General features: G+C 40.1%; 1 protein-coding gene across 2 annotated transcripts; it reads right to left on the reverse strand.

Annotated features, from left to right (window-relative positions):
• Positions 1-263: 263 nt before the first annotated feature.
• Positions 264-19,690, reverse strand: LOC307145260 (neural cell adhesion molecule L1.1). 2 transcript variants are annotated; one of them, XM_079848234.1, is made up of 9 exons: positions 19,531-19,690; positions 16,948-17,253; positions 9,827-10,123; positions 5,092-5,187; positions 3,654-3,703; positions 3,482-3,547; positions 2,834-2,893; positions 1,242-1,295; positions 264-694 (listed from the first exon to the last, which is right to left on the reverse strand). In XM_079848234.1, exons 1-9 carry the CDS (start codon positions 19,652-19,654, stop codon positions 581-583), a joined length of 1,167 nt encoding a protein of 388 aa, XP_079704360.1. In that variant the 5' UTR covers positions 19,655-19,690; the 3' UTR covers positions 264-580. The 2 variants fall into 2 exon arrangements, with proteins under 2 accessions (XP_079704360.1, XP_079704361.1); XM_079848235.1 differs by lacking the exon at positions 2,834-2,893.
• Positions 19,691-22,876: the final 3,186 nt, after the last annotated feature.

Consider the following 22,876-nt stretch of genomic DNA (forward strand, 5'->3'; position numbering starts at 1 on the left):
AAGGTTGTTGGTTTTATATATATATATATATATATATATCATTTTTTTTTTAATGTATTTCAGTTCAAATTTATTTTATTTCATTTCAAGTGACAAAAAAATAAATAATCCTGCACAAAACTATTTTTTTCTGTTTATTTTTTTCATAATAATAATTATACAGTAATTTTCATCATTCTGCAAGTTTCTTCAAGCTGTGTTTGTCTTTTCTCTTTGAGAGATAGACATTTCAATAAACATTTAAGCAATAACTTTGATTTGAAGCAAACTATTTTTCACAAACATAATATGTAGCCACTACAGTCACTCCAAACGAAGAAAACAACCTGTATTACTGTAGTTAAGAGATACATTAAATTGAATTGAATGAAATGGAATTGCGCAATCATCTTACAAAATGCAAAAAATATCTTAGAAAAGAGAAATTTAACAGTTTATTCTAACAGACAATTTTAACAAAATGTAAATTATGGCTCTAAAGTAGGATAAACAGCATGAAGCAAATTCTGTTAATGTAAACGCCTTTGCAATGATTATAAAACAATAACCCGACTGAAAATGTTTGTTTTTGGCAAGCGTGTCACGTTTGATCTTTTTGCACACTTGCGTAAACGGTGTCCTCCTCAGTGTTGATCTGCAGGGATCTTGGTGTGTGAGATTGGCTGTAGATTACAGATAAGTATGTGACATCACCCTGCAGAGATAATAAACACACACACACAATTATACTTCTGACATATGGACATATAGTGTCAAATTAAGCTTAAATTATTTTAGTTTTGTAAATACACTACACTGAAAAAACATTTTTCTCTTGTTTTCAGTACAGATATCTAAACATTCTTAAATAAAGAAGCGTTTACTGGAGAAGCGAAATTACTTATAATATTACTGTAAGTGTTGTTTACTGAAGAAATCATCAAAATTGAATGTGACTATGCTGGAAAAAAATGAAAAAATATCTGCCAGTTTTCCCTTTAAATGACATTTATTTTTCTGAGTGCACTGACAATTTTTTGTATTGTTTTAACCATAAACTAGACCCCGTCTCGATTTTATTATTTATTTTTATATTTGTATTGGTAAACAAAACAAAAAATACTGAGGAAGAACACACTTTTTGCAGTTTGTGTATGCACATTTTATATGTGGCTACAATTTTAAGCATTTAAATCAAACGGTTTTAAAAAATCATGAAAAACATGAATTTAGGTGTGTGTCCAAAAGCTGCGCACACTTACCTGAGCAGATCGTCCGTTTCTCACGTCTGCCATAGTAGAATAAACAACCTCCTCCTGCAGACAAACACACAAAGTCTGAATTGTGAGATATAAACTCAAAATAGCAAAAAATAAAGTCAGAATTGCGAGAATAAATTCTGAATTTTGAGATAGAAACTCAAAATAGCAACAAAAAAGTCAGAATTGCAAGAAATTGTGTGAATTGCGAGAAATAAAGTCTGAATTTTGAGACAGAAACTCAAAATAGCCACACAAAAAATAAGTCAGAATTGCAAGAAATAAAGTCTGAATTTCAAGATATAAACTCAAAATTACAAAAAAATAAAGTCTGAATTGTGAAATATAAACTCAAAATGACAAAAAATATACTCTGATTTGCAAAAATTAAAGTCTGAATTGCAAGAAATAAAGTCTGAATTTTGAGACAGAAACTCAAAATAGCCACAAAAAATAAGTCAGAATTGCAAGAAATAAAGTCTGAATTTCAAGATATAAACTCAAAATTACAAAAAAATAAAGTCAGAATTGTGAGAAATAGTCTGAATTTCAAGATATAAACTCAAAATAGCAAAAAATAAAGTCAGAATTGCGAGAAATAGTCTGAATTTCAAGATATAAACTCAAAATAGCAAAAAATAAAGTCAGAATTGCGAGAAATAAAGTCTGAATTTTGAGACAGAAACTCAAAATAGCCACACAAAAAATAAGTCAGAATTGCAAGAAATAAAGTCTGAATTTCAAGATATAAACTCAAAATTACAAAAAAATAAAGTCAGAATTGTGAAATATAAACTCAAAATGACAAAAAATATACTCTGATTTGCAAAAATTAAAGTCTGAATTGCAAGAAATAAAGTCTGAATTTTGAGACAGAAACTCAAAATAGCCACAAAAAATAAGTCAGAATTGCAAGAAATAAAGTCTGAATTTCAAGATATAAACTCAAAATTACAAAAAAATAAAGTCAGAATTGTGAGAAATAGTCTGAATTTCAAGATATAAACTCAAAATAGCAAAAAATAAAGTCAGAATTGCGAGAAATAGTCTGAATTTCAAGATATAAACTCAAAATAGCAAAAAATAAAGTCAGAATTGCGAGAAATAAAGTCTGAATTTTGAGACAGAAACTCAAAATAGCCACACAAAAAATAAGTCAGAATTGCAAGAAATAAAGTCTGAATTTCAAGATATAAACTCAAAATTACAAAAAAATAAAGTCAGAATTGTGAGAAATAGTCTGAATTTCAAGATATAAACTCAAAATAGCAAAAAATAAAGTCAGAATTGCGAGAAATAAAGTCTGAATTTCAAGATATAAACTCAAAATTACAAAAAATAAAGTCAGAATTGCAAGAAATTGTGTGAATTGCAAGAAATAAAGTCTGAATTTTGAGACAGAAACTCAAAATAGCCACACAAAAAATAAGTCAGAATTGCAAGAAATAAAGTCTGAATTTCAAGATATAAACTCAAAATTACAAAAAATAAAGTCAGAATTGTGAGATATAAACTCAAAATAGCAAAAAAAATAAAGTCAGAATTGCAAGAAATAAAGTCAGAATTGCAAACTTCCATAAAAATCCAACACTAACCTTTCTACGAGTCCTTTTTTTCCCTTTAATCTGTACGACGCTTGAATAAATCACATCATCCTAGAGAGAACATGTTATTCTCCGTGTTTTTGCAACATGCAATGGCAAGTCAGCACTAATTAGAAAGATTTGTGTATACATTTACTATGTATTAATCTGCTAATAAGCCAAAAATGTATTACCAAAACCTATACATAATACTTGTTAGACACTTTTACAACAGATTTGGTTCACAAATAACTGACAGTTTTGACCTAAATATGATATTCATTTACAATAATCAGTTCTAGAAGGTAACTTGTGACGCCCGGACGATATTCCGGTTCATTTTGATCATTGAATCAGTGAGTTGTTTACTGCAATCGAATCAGTCCGATTCGTGAATGAATCGTTTAGTGCGATTTGTGAACTAGTTCAACAATAATCGACTCGTTCACGAATCGAACATCACTATTGCGTCTTGGTTTGAGTATCGGGAAATATTGAGGAATTATATTTTTTTTATGAAATTGAGTAAAAAGTATGATATTATGCTTTCGAAGGCAGTGAAAGAAAAGTAAATGTTTTCCAAGATAAAAACCCTCTGATAAAGTACAGAACAGATACTTAAAAAATCGACTACGAAGTAAAACGGTTGCGTTTTAGTACCTGTTGTTGGTTTTCCGTCGGTTTTCCTCTGTTAATCTGCATTACAGTGGAGTACGTCACATCATCCTACAAACAAACAAACAAACAAAGTTTAGACACACAAACATAATATCATGTGCATTTCATTTATGAATAGTTTCACCCATGATCTGATTATGAATAGTTCGGTCACCTGATGATCTGGACTCTGGGTCACTCGGCTTTCTGTCCTTCTCTTTTTTGCTGTAAGATCATAATGACTTCAGTTAAACACTTTCAGTTTTTTATCGACATTTAGAAAATATCACAAAAGTTTTGCGCAAATCTGTAATGGAAACACGGCTAGTGACATAATGGGTCCTATCTTGCACCCAGCGCAATTGACTTTGTACACAACGCATGTATCATTCCTTATTTGCACCCGCGTACAGCGGACTTTTCCCTCCTCAGACGCACGTCGGTAAACTAGGGAATGAACTTGCGCTCCCGGGGGCGGTTCAGCGCAAAGAGGAGGCGTGTTCCAGCGCAAACGTTCCCTGGTGCTATTTTGCAGTTTCAGAAAACAATTCCGCCACTGACCAGGAGAAACCTCGTCTAAAGTCAGTGCCGCGTTATTCAGATGCTGTTTTAAGAGCGCATGCTTGACACTGAATCAGGACAAAGTGTTTATCTCAGGCTCTCTTTACTTAAACTGCGTCTGACAGAAGAGTCAACAGCTTTCAGGCACGTCTTTCAAAATAAAAGTCTCGCATCAGAAAAACAATTAGAATTACGTTTTTTGTTGTTTTTGTTTCTTTAGCCCTATTCAGACGGGATTAACTTTACCAGGGTAGATGGAGTGGAATTTTACCACAGGACGTCTGTAATATTAATGGCTAATTCGCACTGGATAAGAGATCTCAGTAAACCAGCAGAAGTGTGAGAGTAACTCGATTTACACACCGCCGTCACTCCTGTCGTCATGTGTGTGTTACACTGCTTCCTGATATCACGTGCGCAAACACATATAACCTATATTTATATATATAAAACAGTTATGTCCGGTCGAACGATGTATTGATTAACTTCAGATTGGATTGTGTTGGTAATAGTCTCTTATCTAACGCTAAAAGATGTTTCGTGCCTCTAACAAGTGCTGTCTATCTTCTCTCTGATCTGAATGGTGTGTCTGAAACACTTGAGTTTTACCACAGACTCGTCCCAGCGTCTAGAACACAACTGATGCTTCTTCAAGCGTCTCCATACTTGAAAAAACGCGGAAAACTACTTTTAAACAGGAAATGATGGAATATTTACGTACATATTTACAGCGGGTGTATTCGCACGGGATCAGTGTCACCTGAGAGAATTATTCCAGACCTTTTTACTGAAGGTAAAAGTCTGCGTAATCTTTACGGACATTGACCGTGATGATCACTGAGATGCACATTCGGACGGGACTAAAATCACAGAGAAGCGCTGGTGATAATGACTTTACCCCTCCTCTCCATGTTACACTAGTCCCGTCCGAATGGGGCTTTTGACTACACACTCCGCAACCCAATTTTGGGCACCGGTTGAGAAATGCTGTTCTAAAAGATCGAAAACTCGAGCACAGTTCACGTTTCCCACAGTGTTTAGTGTGTTCATACCCCGTGTAAATCTCCAGCAGAGGAATCCAGTCACGAACAGCAGCATCAGACACATCAGAAACATCAGGGAGAATATGAGACGATTTTTGCTGAAATCTGCAGGAAAAGTCCCCATAATAGTTAGATCGCTTAAAACATACTCATAAATCTACTGTTATACTCACTCAACTATTATAATGACAGTTTAGCATCATAAATGTTCCCATTTACCGTAACCGTAAATCAAATGCTTTATTTGTAAAAAAAAAAAAAAAAAAAGATAATAATAATAATAAATATAGCTGCAAGCAGCAATTACCGGGGCCAAGCAGAATAAGACGACAAGACATGCCAACATTGCTGAAAGTGTCAGATCAACTGCAACAATCAGCAATTAAAGACATTTAAAGAAGATTTTAGGCAAAATGCCTGAAAAATCATATAAACAGTAATTAAAAATATGATTTAATGGATTATCACTTTTGACCAATAGGTGGCGCAGTCACAAAACTGATGTGATGTGGTCAGAGTGAAGTGACAATAAGACATACAAAGTTTGGTGTCAATATGTCAAGGCATTGCAGAGATAAAGCCTGAATAGTCCTTTTGGCATCATGCCTAAACTTTGCTGCTGCGGTATACAAAAACGGTTTCGTCAATCGACACGAAATCCATAACTTTTAGTCGGCACGGTCTGGAGATGATACGATTCGATTTTGGTGAAAATCGGACAAACGGTCTAGGAGGAGTTCGAAAAAGTAGGTTTTGAATGAAAATCAAGATGGTGGACAGGAAGTTCGGTCAAATAAGGTAAACTTGGTATCTATGTTCTCGGTTTGACCCAAGGAATCTATTAAGACCAGTTGCATTACAATAAGCCAATTTATTCAAAAGTTATTATCAGTTTTCTAAATTTTGTTATAACTTTTGACCAATAGGTGGCGCTGTCTCGAAATATTTTGAGTACTTTCAGGGGATGGTGCTGATGGCACATTCAGAGTTTTGTAATATTACACCAATGCATTTGTTTAGTATAGCATTTTATTTCACAAAACTGTATTGAAGTCAATGGGAATTTCATGTTTTGTTCTGTTATAGCACCACCAAAAGGCTCAGTCACACCATTTCTTTTATGTGTCCTCAGAGTGAGCCCATACATATGTGTGTCGATTTTGGTGAAAATATCTCAATTCGCTTCGGAGTTATAGACATTTATATGAAAAGACACGTAAAAAATGACTGACACATGACTTTAATTGGATTTTACTACCCCTTACTATCAATATTTTCGCATTTGGGCATTGCAATACAGTTAACAAGCTATGATTCCAAACTTCTGACGGTGGTTTCGTCTCGATCGGACAAACGGTTTCAAAGATATCGCCTAATGTTTTTTAAGCGCTAAATCACAACGCTACACAAACCGTAAGGCGAAACCTAGCATGTTTGGTATCGTTGGACTCGGCAACGATTCAGGAGTCGAATGAGATGTGTTTCGTGAAAATAATTCGATCACACGCAAAGTTATAAGCATTTGAAAAAAAAATTCACCACTAGGTGGTGCTGTTTCGAAACTTCTCACGCTCCTTCAGGACATCGTGCTGATGACCCATACCAAGTTTCGTAACAATTCGTTCATGCATTCTTAAAATACAGCATTTTAGCACAAAATTCAAAATGGCCGACAGTCAAAATGGCCGATATGGTAAAATTGGATATCATTCGAATCGGCATGTTACCCTGAATCTATCGAGACCAATTTTATGAATTTTGGACAAACTGTTCAGAAGTTATAAGCAAAAATAGCCATTTTTCATATCTCCGGACCAGTAGGTGGCGCTATGCCGAAACGCTGCATGTTGCCTCAGGTCATGCTTGTGATGACATGTACCAAGTTTGGTCTGAATCCGATAAAGCGTTGCGGAGATACAGCTCTACAACTGTTTTCGCAAGCGCTACGTAAAATTTGTTCGTGCGTTTATTGAAAACGGTTTGACGAATCAATTTGAATTCCATAACTTTTTGTCAGCACTGCCTGAAGATGATCTGGTTCAATTTTCGTGCAAATCGGACAAACCGTCTAGGACGAGTTCGAAAAAGTAGCTTTTTCGAATGATTCAAAATGGCGGCCATATTTTTATTACGGAAAATGAAGTCATAGGGTGCAATCGAATCGGCATGAGCTCAGGAATCAGAGGAAAAAAGAATTTTGTTGATTGGCCTTACGGTTCAAAAGTTATTAGCAAAATAAAAGTAAAACTTTGGACAGGTGGTGGCGCTAGAGGGAATGACTTAGAAACACCAAAATTGGTGTATTTAATGTTGGGACTGTCCTCTATCAGAATGTCAAACCAAAACAACTTTCCCGCAATCGGTTCTATGGGCTGCCATAGACTCCCATGGCGGAAGAATAATAATAAGAAATGGAACAGATACAATAGGTGCCTCCGCACCTTCGGTGCTTGGCCCCTAATAATAATGTCAAAAGTGCTTCAATACCTGATGAATCAGGAAAAGAAATATCATTTTAAATGTATGTTTAACCCTAGTGAAAAAAGTATACTTGATTGAATTTGAAATATATTCCCTTTTTCAATGGTACATTGCAATTATACGAACATAAAATTGTACTATCTTTACATATATTAACAGTGTATTAGCATCATGCTTTTACCAATTTTCACAATACAACTTTTAACACTTTAAAATAATTGTACTTTAGTATATTTTAGAAAAATATACTTAAAGTGAAAATTCTGTTTATTTTTTAAAAGTGTATTTACACTTTACTTAAAAATATATTTTTGGTATATTTTTAGCTGTGTGCTGAAAATGATCATTGTTACAATTAATTGAAAGTATACTTTCAAAAACATTATAGTATACAATAGTATATTATACAAAGTATAGCTAAGTAATATTTGTTTATTATTGTGCATTTGTTATTGAAGACAAAGTGTGCAATTTGTAGTACAACCCGAATTCCAGAAAAGTTGGGACGTTTTTTACATTTGAATAAATTGAAAACTAAAAGAATTTAAAATCACATGAGCCAATCCTGGGTTGAGCCTTTTGGGTAATTTTTTGGAGTTATTTTTTCAGTGTTTGGGTAGTGTTTGTGTAACCCAGCTCCTGGCCAGATGTAACAACCCAGTGTTTGGGTAGTTTTTGTGTTTCCCAGATCCTGGGTCAGACGTAACAACCCAGTGTTTGGGTAGTTTTTGTGTTACCCAGATCCTGGGTCAGACGTAACAAATCAGTGTTTGGGTAGTTTTTGTGTTTCCCAGATCCTGGGTCAGACGTAACAACCCAGCGTTTGGGTAGTTTTTGTGTTACCCAGATCCTGGGTCAGACGTAACAATTCAGTGTTTGGGTAGTTTTTGTGTTACCCAGATCCTGGGTCAGACGTAACAAACCAGTGTTTGGGTAGTTTTTGTGTTTCCCAGATCCTGGGTCAGACGTAACAACCCAGCGTTTGGGTAGTTTTTGTGTTACCCAGATCCTGGGTCAGACGTAACAAACCAGTGTTTGGGTAGTTTTTGTGTTACCCAGATCCTGGGTCAGACGTAACAACCCAGTGTTTGGGTAGTTTTTTGTGTTTCCCAGATCCTGGGTCAGAAGCAACAACCCAGTGTTTGGGTAGTTTTTGTGTTTCCCAGATCCTGGGTCAGACGCAACAATCCAGTGTTTGGGTAGTTTTTGTGTTACCCAGATCCTGGATCAGATGTAACAACCCAGTATTTGAGTAGTTTTTGTGTTACCCAGATCCTGGGTCAGACGTAACAACCCAGTATTTGAGTAGTTTTTGTGTTACCCAGATCCTGGGTCAGACGTAACAACCCAGTATTTGAGTAGTTTTTGTGTTACCCAGATCCTGGGTCAGACGTAACAACCCAGTATTTGAGTAGTTTTTGTGTTTCCCAGATCCTGGGTCAGACGTAACAACCCAGTGTTTGGTTAGTTTTTGTGTTACCCAGATCCTGGATCAGACGTAACAACCCAGTGTTTGGGTAGTTTTTGTGTTTCCCAGATCCTGGGTCAGAAGCAACAACCCAGTGTTTGAGTAGTTTTTGTGTTACTTCTAAATGTTATATTTTTACTTACAATATTTGTTAAACAAGCTTAAATATTGGCAATATATATTAAAACTATATGAAATATGCTATGCTGTAAAAAATTATCGAAAATAAAGGAATTATCATGCAAACCAGTGGTTGTGTGGAGTATTTTAAAAAGGTTAAGAGGATTGAAGTTAATCCGTAATCTTTATTTCATGTGTGAAGTAAAAAAAATAAGCTAGTAATATAGTAAAAAATGAATCAACCCATTATGCTGGGTTAAATAAACAACCCAATTTGCTTGGTAAAATTAACCCAACATGTGTTCTGTCCTATATTTACCCAGCCCTTGGGTTAAAAACAACCCAAATTGGGTTATTTTTAACCAAGTGTTTTTTAGAGTGTAGCGAGTTCGTTAATTTGGGGGCAGAGCTATTAAGATATGGATGTGATCCTTTCGGGTAGGGGCGTGTTTGTTTTTGTGATTGTTGTTTCTCAGAAATTGCTTACTGCACCTTTAATGGGCCGTTATCAAAACTTCTTTAGAACATATTTTTGTTAGCTGGGATTAGACAATCAGTGATTCTCATATTTCCTGAAAGGGAGAGTAACATTGTAGTATCACTAAAATCTTCAAGCGAACCGCTTCATCCTCACGCAGATAAAGTTTCAGAACACACTGATCTGACGTGTCTTACCTGTAACAGTGAGGTTTATGCTTCTGGATTGTTTTCCATTGACCATACACGCATATAATCCTCCGTCTGCCTCAGTCAGGTTTGAGATCCGTAAAGAGAGATTATGAGGAGAATCTCGAAGGATCTGGAATCTTCCGTTGACGTCTTTTGCATCTGAAACCAGGGTCTGATTTAAAGCTGGACGCTTCCATTCAATGTGTTTTGGTTTGGTTTTTGGATCTTCACAGGAACATGGAAGCGTCACGGTTTCTCCTGCATATGAGATCTTGGAAATATGATGATCGGATAAAACACAGCCTGCAGGATGACAAAACAACTCGAGATAAGAGACAAATTTAAAACCCATCAGTGTGGAAACATTTACTTGCCAAATCAAATTAGATCGCTGAGTCATTGAGTTGATTTAAATACACTCTAAAAATAATTCAGTGGAAAATCACAATAATTAATAACCATACTACCTAAATAAAATCTCTGAATAACTAATGATGATTGTTTGACTTGGACGTACCAAAATAAATGCCTAAAAATCCAACAATCTTTTAAGTTCTTTTCACAAAAATGATATATACATAAATATATAATATAGAAATTATATTTTTAAGATATACTTAATATTAATGTTAAATTTCAATCACAATATGTGAGAATGGTTAAATTATACTGATTAGTATCACAAACTACTATTTAGTTGTTAGGGGACATCGATTGTAGACTAGACCCAGATAGACTAAACGTGGACTGTAGACGTTAGTGGACGTCGATTGCAGACGAGACCCAGATAGACTAAACGTAGACTGTAGACGTTAGGGGACGTCGATTGCAGACGAGACCCAGATAGACTAAACGTGGACTGTAGACGTTAGGGGACGTCGATTGTAGACAAGACCCAGATAGACTAAACGTAGACTGTAGACGTAAGGGGACGTCGATTGTAGACTAGACCCAGATAGACTAAACGTGGACTGTAGACGTTAGGGGACGTCGATTGCAGACGAGACCAAGATAGACTAAACGTCGACTGTAGACGTAAGGGGACGTCGATTGTAGACTAGACCGAGATAGACTAAACGTGGACTGTAGACGTTAGGGGACGTCGATTGCAGACGAGACCCAGATAGACTAAACGTAGACTGTAGACGTTAGGGGACGTCGATTACAGATGAGACCAAGATAGACTAAACGTCGACTGTAGACGTAAGGGGACGTCGATTGTAGACTAGACCCAGATAGACTAAACGTAGACTGTAGACGTAAGGGGACGTCGATTGTAGACTAGACCCAGATAGACTAAACGTGGACTGTAGACGTTAGGGGACGTCGATTGCAGACGAGACCAAGATAGACTAAACGTCGACTGTAGACGTAAGGGGACGTCGATTGTAGACTAGACCGAGATAGACTAAACGTGGACTGTAGACGTTAGGGGACGTCGATTGCAGACGAGACCCAGATAGACTAAACGTGGACTGTAGACGTTAGGGGACGTCGATTGTAGACGAGACCCAGATAGACTAAACGTCGACTGTAGACGTAAGGGGACGTCGATTGCAGACGAGACCCAGATAGACTAAACGTCGACTGTAGACGTAAGGGGACGTCGATTGTAGACGAGACCCAGATAGACTAAACGTAGACTGTAGACGTTAGGGGACGTCGATTGCAGATGAGACCCAGATAGACTAAACGTCGACTGTAGACGTTAGGGGACGTCGATTGCAGACGAGACCCAGATAGACTAAACGTAGACTGTAGACGTTAGGGGACGTCGATTGCAGACGAGACCCAGATAGACTAAACGTCGACTGTAGACGTTAGGGGACGTCGATTGCAGACGAGACCCAGATAGACTAAACGTCGACTGTAGACGTAAGGGGACGTCGATTGCAGACGAGACCCAGATAGACTAAACGTAGACTGTAGACGTTAGGGGACGTCGATTGCAGACGAGACCCAGATAGACTAAACGTCGACTGTAGACGTAAGGGGACGTCGATTGTAGACGAGACCCAGATAGACTAAACGTAGACTGTAGACGTTAGGGGACGTCGATTGCAGACGAGACCCAGATAGACTAAACGTCGACTGTAGACGTAAGGGGACGTCGATTGTAGACGAGACCCAGATAGACTAAACGTGGACTGTAGACGTTAGGGGACGTCGATTGCAGACGAGACCCAGATAGACTAAACGTCGACTGTAGACGTTAGGGGACGTCGATTGCAGACGAGACCCAGATAGACTAAACGTCGACTGTAGACGTTAGGGGACGCCGATTGCAGACGAGACCCAGATAGACTAAACGTCGACTGTAGACGTTAGGGGACGTCGATTGCAGACGAGACCCAGATAGACTAAACGTCGACTGTAGACGTTAGGGGACGTCGATTGTAGACGAGACCCAGATAGACTAAACGTCGACTGTAGACGTAAGGGGACGTCGATTGCAGACGAGACCCAGATAGACTAAACGTCGACTGTAGACGTTAGGGGACGTCGATTGCAGACGAGACCCAGATAGACTAAACGTCGACTGTAGACGTTAGGGGACGTCGATTGTAGACGAGACCCAGATAGACTAAACGTCGCCTGTAGACGAGACCCAGATAGACTAAACGTCGACTGTAGACGTAAGGGGACCTCGATTGCAGACGAGACCCAGATAGACTAAACGTGGACTGTAGACGTAAGGGGACGTCGATTGTAGACTAGACCCAGATAGACTAAACGTCGACTGTAGACGTTAGGGGACGTCGATTGTAGACGAGACCAAGATAGACTAAACGTCGACTGTAGACGTAAGGGGACGTCGATTGTAGACTAGACCCAGATAGACTAAACGTGGACTGTAGACTTTAGGGGACGTCGATTGCAGACGAGACCCAGATAGACTAAACGTCGACTGTAGACGTAAGGGGACGTCGATTGCAGACGAGACCCAGATAGACTAAACGTAGACTGTAGACGTTAGGGGACGTCGATTGCAGACGAGACCCAGATAGACTAAACGTCGACTGTAGACGTAAGGGGGACGTCGATTGTAGACTAGACCCAGATAGACTAAACGTGGACTGTAGACTTTAGGGGACGTCGATTGCAGACGAGACCCAGATAGACTAAACGTGGACTGTAGACGTTAGGGGACGTCGATTGTAGACTAGACCCAGATAGACTAAACGTCGACTGTAGACGTTAGGGGACGTCGATTGTAGACGAGACCCAGATAGACTAAACGTCGACTGTAGACGTTAGGGGACGTCGATTGTAGACGAGACCAAGATAGACTAAACGTCGACTGTAGACGTAAGGGGACGTCGATTGTAGACTAGACCCAGATAGACTAAACGTGGACTGTAGACGTTAGGGGACGTCGATTGCAGACGAGACCCAGATAGACTAAACGTCGACTGTAGACGTTAGGGGACGTCGATTGCAGACGAGACCCAGATAGACTAAACGTCGACTGTAGACGTAAGGGGACGTCGATTGCAGACGAGACCCAGATAGACTAAACGTCGACTGTAGACGTTAGGGGACGTCGATTGCAGACGAGACCCAGATAGACTAAACGTCGACTGTAGACGTTAGGGGACGTCGATTGTAGACGAGACCCAGATAGACTAAACGTGGACTGTAGACGTAAAGGGGACGTCGATTGCAGACGAGACCCAGATAGACTAAACGTCGACTGTAGACGTTAGGGGACGTCGATTGCAGACGAGACCCAGATAGACTAAACGTGGACTGTAGACGTAAGGGGACGTCGATTGCAGACGAGACCAAGATAGACTAAACGTCGACTGTAGACGTAAGGGGACGTCGATTGTAGACTAGACCCAGATAGACTAAACGTGGACTGTAGACGTTAGGGGACGTCGATTGCAGACGAGACCCAGATAGACTAAACTTCGACTGTAGACGTAAGGGGACGTCGATTGCAGACGAGACCCAGATAGACTAAACGTCGACTGTAGACGTTAGGGAACGTCGATTGCAGACGAGACCCAGATAGACTAAACGTCGACTGTAGACGTTAGGGGACGTCGATTGTAGACGAGACCCAGATAGACTAAACGTGGACTGTAGACGTAAGGGGACGTCGATTGCAGACGAGACCCAGATAGACTAAACGTGGACTGTAGACGTTATGGGACGTCGATTGTAGACGAGACCAAGATAGACTAAACGTCGACTGTAGACGTAAGGGGACGTCGATTGTAGACTAGACCCAGATAGACTAAACGTGGACTGTAGACGTTAGGGGACGTCGATTGTAGACGAGACCCATATAGACTAAACGTCGACTGTAGACGTTAGGGGACGTCGATTGTAGACGAGACCCAGATAGACTAAACGTCGACTGTAGACGTTAGGGGACGTCGATTGCAGATGAGACCCAGATAGACTAAACGTCGACTGTAGACGTAAGGCAGGGGTGGGGAACGTTGATCCTGGAGGGCCATTGTCCTGCAGAGTTTAGCTCCAACCCTAATCAAACACACCTGAAGCTAATCAATGTCTTCAGGATTACTGAAGTTGCAGGCAGCCAAATGTTTTTTTCAGGGTTGGAGCTAAACTCTGCAGGACAATGGCCCTCCAGGATCAACGTTCCCCACCCCTGACGTAAGGGGACGTCGATTGCAGACGAGACCCAGATAGACTAAACGTGGACTGTAGACGTAAGGGGACGTCGATTGCAGACGAGACCCAGATAGACTAAACGTGGACTGTAGACGTTAGGGGACGTCGATTGTAGACGAGACCCAGATAGACTAAACGTCGACTGTAGACGTAAGGGGACGTCGATTGCAGACGAGACCCAGATAGACTAAACGTGGACTGTAGACGTTAGGGGACGTCGATTGTAGACGAGACCCAGATAGACTAAACGTCGACTGTAGACGTAAGGGGACGTCGATTGCAGACGAGACCCAGATAGACTAAACGTCGACTGTAGACGTTAGGGGACGTCGATTGCAGACGAGACCCAGATAGACTAAACGTAGACTGTAGACGTTAGGGGACGTCGATTGCAGACGAGACCCAGATAGACTAAACGTCGACTGTAGACGTTAGGGGACGTCGATTGTAGACGAGACCCATATAGACTAAACGTCGACTGTAGACGTTCGGGGACGTCGATTGCAGACGAGACCCAGATAGACTAAACGTCGACTGTAGACGTTAGGGGACGTCGATTGCAGACGAGACCCAGATAGACTAAACGTAGACTGTAGACGTTAGGGGACGTCGATTGTAGACGAGACCCAGATAGACTAAACGTCGACTGTAGACGTTAGGGGACGTCGATTGCAGACGAGACCCAGATAGACTAAACGTAGACTGTAGACGTTAGGGGACGTCGATTGCAGACGAGACCCAGATAGACTAAACGTCGACTGTAGACGTTAGGGGACGTCGATTGTAGACGAGACCCATATAGACTAAACGTCGACTGTAGACGTTAGGGGACGTCGATTGCAGACGAGACCCAGATAGACTAAACGTAGACTGTAGACGTTAGGGGACGTCGATTGCAGACGAGACCCAGATAGACTAAACGTCGACTGTAGACGTTAGGGGACGTCGATTGTAGACGAGACCCATATAGACTAAACGTCGACTGTAGACGTTCGGGGACGTCGATTGCAGACGAGACCCAGATAGACTAAACGTCGACTGTAGACGTTAGGGGACGTCGATTGCAGACGAGACCCAGATAGACTAAACGTAGACTGTAGACGTTAGGGGACGTCGATTGTAGACGAGACCCAGATAGACTAAACGTCGACTGTAGACGTTAGGGGACGTCGATTGCAGACGAGACCCAGATAGACTAAACGTAGACTGTAGACGTTAGGGGACGTCGATTGCAGACGAGACCCAGATAGACTAAACGTGGACTGTAGACGTTAGGGGACGTCGATTGCAGACGAGACCCAGATAGACTAAACGTCGACTGTAGACGTTAGGGGACGTCGATTGCAGACGAGACCCAGATAGACTAAACGTAGACTGTAGACGTTAGGGGACGTCGATTGCAGACGAGACCCAGATAGACTAAACGTCGACTGTAGACGTTAGGGGACGTCGATTGTAGACGAGACCCATATAGACTAAACGTCGACTGTAGACGTTCGGGGACGTCGATTGCAGACGAGACCCAGATAGACTAAACGTCGACTGTAGACGTTAGGGGACGTCGATTGCAGACGAGACCCAGATAGACTAAACGTAGACTGTAGACGTTAGGGGACGTCGATTGTAGACGAGACCCATATAGACTAAACGTCGACTGTAGACGTTAGGGGACGTCGATTGTAGACGAGACCCAGATAGACTAAACGTCGACTGTAGACGTTAGGGGACGTCGATTGCAGACGAGACCCAGATAGACTAAACGTCGACTGTAGACGTTCGGGGACGTCGATTGCAGACGAGACCCAGATAGACTAAACGTCGACTGTAGACGTTAGGGGACGTCGATTGTAGACGAGACCCATATAGACTAAACGTCGACTGTAGACGTTCGGGGACGTCGATTGCAGACGAGACCCAGATAGACTAAACGTCGACTGTAGACGTTAGGGGACGTCGATTGCAGACGAGACCCAGATAGACTAAACGCCGACTGTAGACGTTAGGGGACGTCGATTGCAGACGAGACCCAGATAGACTAAACGTCGACTGTAGACGTTAGGGGACGTCGATTGCAGACGAGACCCAGATAGACTAAACGTCGACTGTAGACGTTAGGGGACGTCGATTGCAGACGAGACCCAGATAGACTAAACGTCGACTGTAGACGTTAGGGGACGTCGATTGCAGACGAGACCCAGATAGACTAAACGTAGACTGTAGACGTTAGGGGACGTCGATTGTAGACGAGACCCATATAGACTAAACGTCGACTGTAGACGTTAGGGGACGTCGATTGTAGACGAGACCCAGATAGACTAAACGTCGACTGTAGACGTTAGGGGACGTTGATTGTAGACGAGACCCAGATAGACTAAACGTAGACTGTAGACAAGACCCAGGTACGTAGTTGGGTTTAGGGAAAAATCTACCACAGTTTGCTCTGGATAAAGCAAATATCTAGGAAGTGTAATGTGCTATACCTGTAACTGTGAGGCTGGTATACGTGGATGTTTTGTCATTAATCGTGCATCTGTAAGTCCCCTGGTCGTCTTCAGTCAGGTTGGATATCAGCAGAGAGAGATTTGATGGCGTTGTCTTATGAAACGTGTGGAATCTGGCTCTGTTATGTAAAGTTTCATTGGACAGCTCGGTCCCATTGGAGTCTAAACGGGTCCATTTGAAGCTCTCAGGTTTGGTTTTTGGGTCTTTGCATGAGCAGGACAGAAGAACAGAATCACCTGGGTACTTAGTTTTAGGTTCCCTCTCAGTCTCCCATAGTGTGCATCCTGTAAGAACATATGTGTTACACTCTTAAAAGTAAAGGTTCTTAATTGCCATCACTGGAATATTTTCATTGCACAAAATAACTGAAAAAATGAGTCCCCCTGTAGTCAATAATTGTATCCATTAAAACTCATCTTGGATCACCAAAATTACATTTAAAGTTTTTTCCTTGAAAACAATTTCTTCATGCCTTAAAATATCTTAAATGTAACTCGACACCCTTGCCTCATTTAGTACGCGCGGTTCTATGAATATGCAAATGAGCCCCGCCTCCACTCACTCACTCAGCTCAGAGATCCACTGGTTGACGATCACACGTTGATCTGATTGGTTACAAGGTAGTTTGTGACGTCAGAAACACCAACGATTTCAAAGCGTGTTTTTGAGACTATCTTTGGTTCACTGCTAGCCTGGGAAAACCCAGACAAACTTCCGGCAAATTTAGATTTGCTCTGCAAGTAGTCTGGCAAAGAGCCCATTCAAGCCGATTTCTAATCCATCCAAATCGAGGCACCGATCAGAAACGTTGAGGCGGGCTTTACACGATGACGATCGCTCTGATTGGTTTTAGCCCAGAGGCATTTGAGCGACGTCCGTTGGTGAAGCGCACCAACTTTTAAATGTATTATTATATTCAAATTGCAAACACATGAGGACAGTCTCCATGAAAGACCCACTGGCAGATGAACGTGCTCCTACATTTCTCTCCGAAACGGTAGGAAATTAAATTAGATTTAATAGAGGATTTTAACTGTGACAAGATGATTGACAGGGCAGTTTACGTGACAGGATGTACGCGACAGATCCGTCCGATAAAGATGACGAAGTAGTATGTCCCAAAGCTTGCCTACTTTTTTGCTACACATTCAAAAGTAAATACCTTTTCTTCACAAAAAGAGTACATACTTTTATGGCGTAGTGTAACTTAGGCGAATTAGGACACAGCATATGGCTTTACACGATGACGAACGCTCTGATTGGTTTTAGGTCTATCCAATTGCGCCCAGAGGCATTTGAGCAACGTCCGTTGGTGACGCCGCCTTTGGAAATTAGTTATTATTGAAGCTTTGCCAGACCATTACTCAGTTACTACTGAGAATGGTCTGGTTTTAACCAGGCTAGTTCACTGCAGTTTTAAGGAGAAAGTACTCAGCAATGGTGTCGACTTATGAATTTACACATGGTTTGTCTTAAAGCATATTAAAAACACCACATAGACACATAAACAACATTAAAAGCTGGATTTTCACCACCGGGGGACTTTAAGGACTTTTCACAAAAATGTTCTTTGGGGAACCCAAAATAGCTCTTCAATGGCATTGCTAAGAAAACACCCTTCTGGAACCTTTATTTTTAAGAGTGTATGGATACTTTTATTTGTAAGACTGTTCGAAGAATCAATTCACGCTGAGCAATTTTGAAGGATTGATGTGTAGTTTAACACTTTTAACCATTTAGATGGTTTACACCGGTCTGAAAAAGTAAGTGCTATACTGTAAACTGACCGAGTAGCCATCTAACAAAAATAATGTTTTGCAAACGATCCCATTTAGTTATTAAAACGTTGTATCTGAATGTCCAATTTTCTGAATGTTTTAAAACCGTTTTTTCTTGGTTATGTGAATGAAAAAGGAACATTCCATCTTATCATTCTGCAAACATTATAGGAACGTTACTTCTGAATGTTCTGAAACATGTAGTAACATTTTTAAAAATGTTGGACGAACGTCCAAATAAAAAGTTTTGGAAAAATTCGTTCCATGAACGATGTACAAATAATATTTAGTGCTAATGTTTTGAGAACATTATTCAAGACTTTGAACTTTGAACGAATGTTCTATTTAACATTATTGGAAGAACATTGAACATTGCATTTTTATCAATGTACAAACATAATGGGAACACTATTTTTGAATGTACAATTAGTGAAACAATTAGAGAAAAAAAATGTTAGACAAAAGTCCAACTATAATTTTTCAACAAAAAAGTTCCATGAACAATGTATAAATAATATTGTTGTAATAATGTTTCGAAAACATTATTTAAGACCAGATAACTTTGAATAAACGTTCTATTAACTTGGAAGGTGTTTGTTCATAACCTTGAGAGAACCTTGACTAAACGTTCCCTGTTAGCTGGGATTGTGAACTTTAATTGAGTCACATTATGAGGAATGACCTCTTCTAACTAAAAATAGTACAATGAAAAACATTTTAGAACTCAAAAATGTTCTAGTGAAACTAACTGCAAAGTTTCACGCAAATTCATAGTTTCTTTACCTTTAACGGTGAGACTGAAGCTCTTGTGTTGATTCTCATTAATCCAGCATACATACAGTCCTTCATCATTCTCCGTCAGGTTGGAAATTGGCAGAGAGAAATTTCCTGAATGGGTATCAAACATGTGAATTCTGCCCTGATAGAGTCGATTCAGTTCATTAGAGTTCATTTCTCTGTAGTTTGGTAATTTCCATCTGAACTCGTCTGGTTTAAAACGAGCGCTGCATTCAACCGAACAGGACAGAAACACAGATTCCCCTGGATATCTGCTGATCGCCTCTGATGTTTCCTTCCCTGATATAGAACAACCTGCAAACACAAAACAGAATTATATTTGATTATCGTGATATACTGACTCAAAGTCAGTTGGTCAAACTTAATACAATTACTGTATGACAAACAGTTTCACATGGTTGAATGGATTTAGAATAGATGGTGGGTTAAAAGTTTAATTCAAATTGTTTTATATTGTTTTTGTGAATTTTATATCTTGTTTATTTTGTTTACATTATTTTAACTTTCTGTACAGCACTTTGGTCAACCTACGGTTGTGTTTAAAGGGGTGGTCTAGTGCCCCTTTTTACAATATGTAAAATAAGTCTCTGTTGTCCCCAGAGTGTGTATGTGAAAGATTAGCTCAAAATACCCCACAGATATTTTTTACAGCATATTACAATTGTTCCTTTTTGAGGGTCAGTAAAAACACGTCGTTTCGTGTCTGTCCATTTAAATGCAAATGAGCTGCTGCTCCCGGCACAGGGGGTGGAGCTTCAAGAGCTGGTGTGTGTGTGTGTGTGTGTGTGTGTGTGTGTGTGTGTGTGTGTGTGTGTGTGTGTGTGTGTGTGTGTGTGTGTGTGTGTGTGTGTGTGTGTGTGTGTGTGTGTGTTAACAGCTCCGATTACCTCACACAGACAAACTGTTCTGCCTTTTATGTTCAAACCGGAGTCGGACAAAGATGGAGAGACTCAAGAAGAAGCGACAACATGTAGAAGCAACAGGACGTTTCTGAATGGTTAGTTGATGAATGAATGTTGCTGATGTGGAGTTAACTATCTTCAAGTCTTTGATTAGCATATTCTGTCATGATAATCTATAAATCGCTCATGTGGGAACTGTTGTAAGATGCATACAGTGACATGCTCTTGCATTTGTGTTACGAACTGTATTGCATGTGAAAAGACGGATGCGGCAGCTTGAGCTTTAACTCACAAATGTGCTCGACTACAACAACTCTTCCTCTTCTCAACATGCTCTGCGTGTTCTGGGGGGGCGGGGCTTATGTAAATTTTAGGGTTGGTGATGTCACTAACCCGGGAGGAATGTGGTGTAGTCTCTACCAGCCGTTTGTTGTAGTCCTTAAAAAGTGATTTCTGTAAAAGCAAATATCTTCCTTTGCTTTGAACTTTGAGCGTTGTAACTTTGCAGATGTTGTTTATGCTCAAACAGCAACATTACACACTAACTAAAGTTAGAAAAGTCAAATCATAATCAACCACCCCTTTAAAAGTGCTTTATAAATAAAGAGAATTAATTAATTTATCTGAACTTAACCTAGGTGAATTCCACTGATGAGTAAAATGAATCATAATTTATTGAGATCACACCAAGTTCACTCGCTGTATTCTGAGAATTTCAGCAACATTATAGAGCATTTCATTGAACACGACACTCAAGGTTCAGGATTTCCCATTCGTAATTACATTAAAGTGTGTTATCATTGTCAGCATAGTGTCGGCCCAGATCCGGGCCGTGTGGAAACCACGTGTACCAGATGTGGGCCGGATCTGGGCCGACACTATGTTGCTGTCTGGGTAAATACATACTGTATACAATACAATATCTTTCTGACAAGACTTGATGGAACCGATGGTCATCAACATTCGGTTCATAAAAGAAATGGAAACTAGTATGTGAATGACTTCAGAGGTAACAGGCATGTGGTTTATGGTTGGTCGTCATTTATTATTATTAAAAAGAAACAAGCATTCATTACCTTCAATGATTAGATTAAATTTCTCGGTTGATTTGCACCAGTATGATCTTGTGTCGTCTACAGTCAGTTGAGTGATGGACAGCGAGAGGTTCCCGTGAATCTGAACTCTGCCTTTATATCGCTGATCCGTAATGATGTCCGCTGAGTTTCGTGTTTCCCCGACCTCTGAGTGTCTCCACTGGATCTCTTTATGCTGTGAGTTTTCTTCACTGCAGGGAAGCAGCACAGACTCTCCTGGAGAACAGCTGATGTATGGCAACTCTTCTGTGCAGCCTAAACCAACACAAACACAGAATTAACAGTTTGTTTGAATTACATTTTTTGGTAACACTTTAGAATACTGTTCATTATTGAATAACTACACAGGAACAAGTTAGCAACGCACTATTAGCATTCTAGTAACTACTTTTAAAGTGGTCATATATTGCCATTTTTTTACAAGCTAATATGATTCATTAGGGTCTAAATTAAAAGTTTGTAATATACTTTAATTAAAAATTCTCATAAGTATTGTAAGAAAACACTAATTTTACCTGGTCAAAAACAGCTCTGTTTTCAGCACGCCGTTTCAGTGCATGTGTCTTTAAATGATAATGAGCTTTGCTCACCCCGCCCCTCGGTTCTGTGGGTACGCCGTTGGTAACACAGTAACCATAATGCGTTGTTCATTATTAATGTGGGATTATGAATTGAAAACATGTCGTAATGTACCCTGAGTGTAAACCTTAGCCGCATTAATCGTGAAGTGTGCAAGCGATTTGCAAAGATGAATATAAATATTAATATAAAGGTTAATAAAACGTTACACTTCAGTTCTTCTGGAGGTGCAGCAGGAACACGAATAGTTGGTACCGATCCTTTTTTCAGGAGCAGCTTCTTAGCAAAACCAGCTTTACTGACCCTCGTTTGTAAAGCAGTCTGGTGAAATGATTCGCGCAAACATGAAAGCATTGATGTTGATCGTGGGGAATATTCCCTTCGAAAACAAACTCAGCCACTGCGTCTTCAGCGGTTCGGATTTAGGAACATCAACATGATGCTGTGTTCATTATTACACCCAAGAACACCACAATCGCTTAGATGCCATTCTGCTCATAGACAGTGCTCCAGCGTATCAACAATGACGCGCCGGTCCACACGGAGGGCGGGTCTGTGTTGAAACGCTGCTGTCAATCAACAACCGTGGGAGGGGCGTCCGATCATGTGACGTCACAAAATCGAACGGCTTGATTTGAGACGGGGGAAAACATATAAGAAGATTAAAAAAAAAACACTGGATGGATTTTTATCATTTTATGATGGTTGTGTACAGGCACTGCCAACACACATTTAATCAACTTGTAAAAGTGCATG

Source organism: Squalius cephalus (assembly GCF_949319135.1).
Source record: "Squalius cephalus genome assembly, chromosome: 18".
NCBI lineage: Eukaryota > Metazoa > Chordata > Actinopteri > Cypriniformes > Leuciscidae > Squalius > Squalius cephalus.

Bases quoted from the DNA above. Each gene is read 5' to 3' on its own strand.
- LOC307145260 (XM_079848234.1), bottom strand. From the start codon at position 19,654: ATGTTTGATACCCATTCAGGAAATTTCTCTCTGCCAATTTCCAACCTG. The intron at 17,254-19,530 runs GTAAAGAAACTA...ATGTTCTTACAG, and splicing joins CTTCAGTCTCACCGTTAAAG to GATGCACACTATGGGAGACT. The intron at 3,704-5,091 runs GTATGAACACAC...ATGATCTTACAG, and splicing joins CTGCTGGAGATTTACACGGG to CAAAAAAGAGAAGGACAGAA.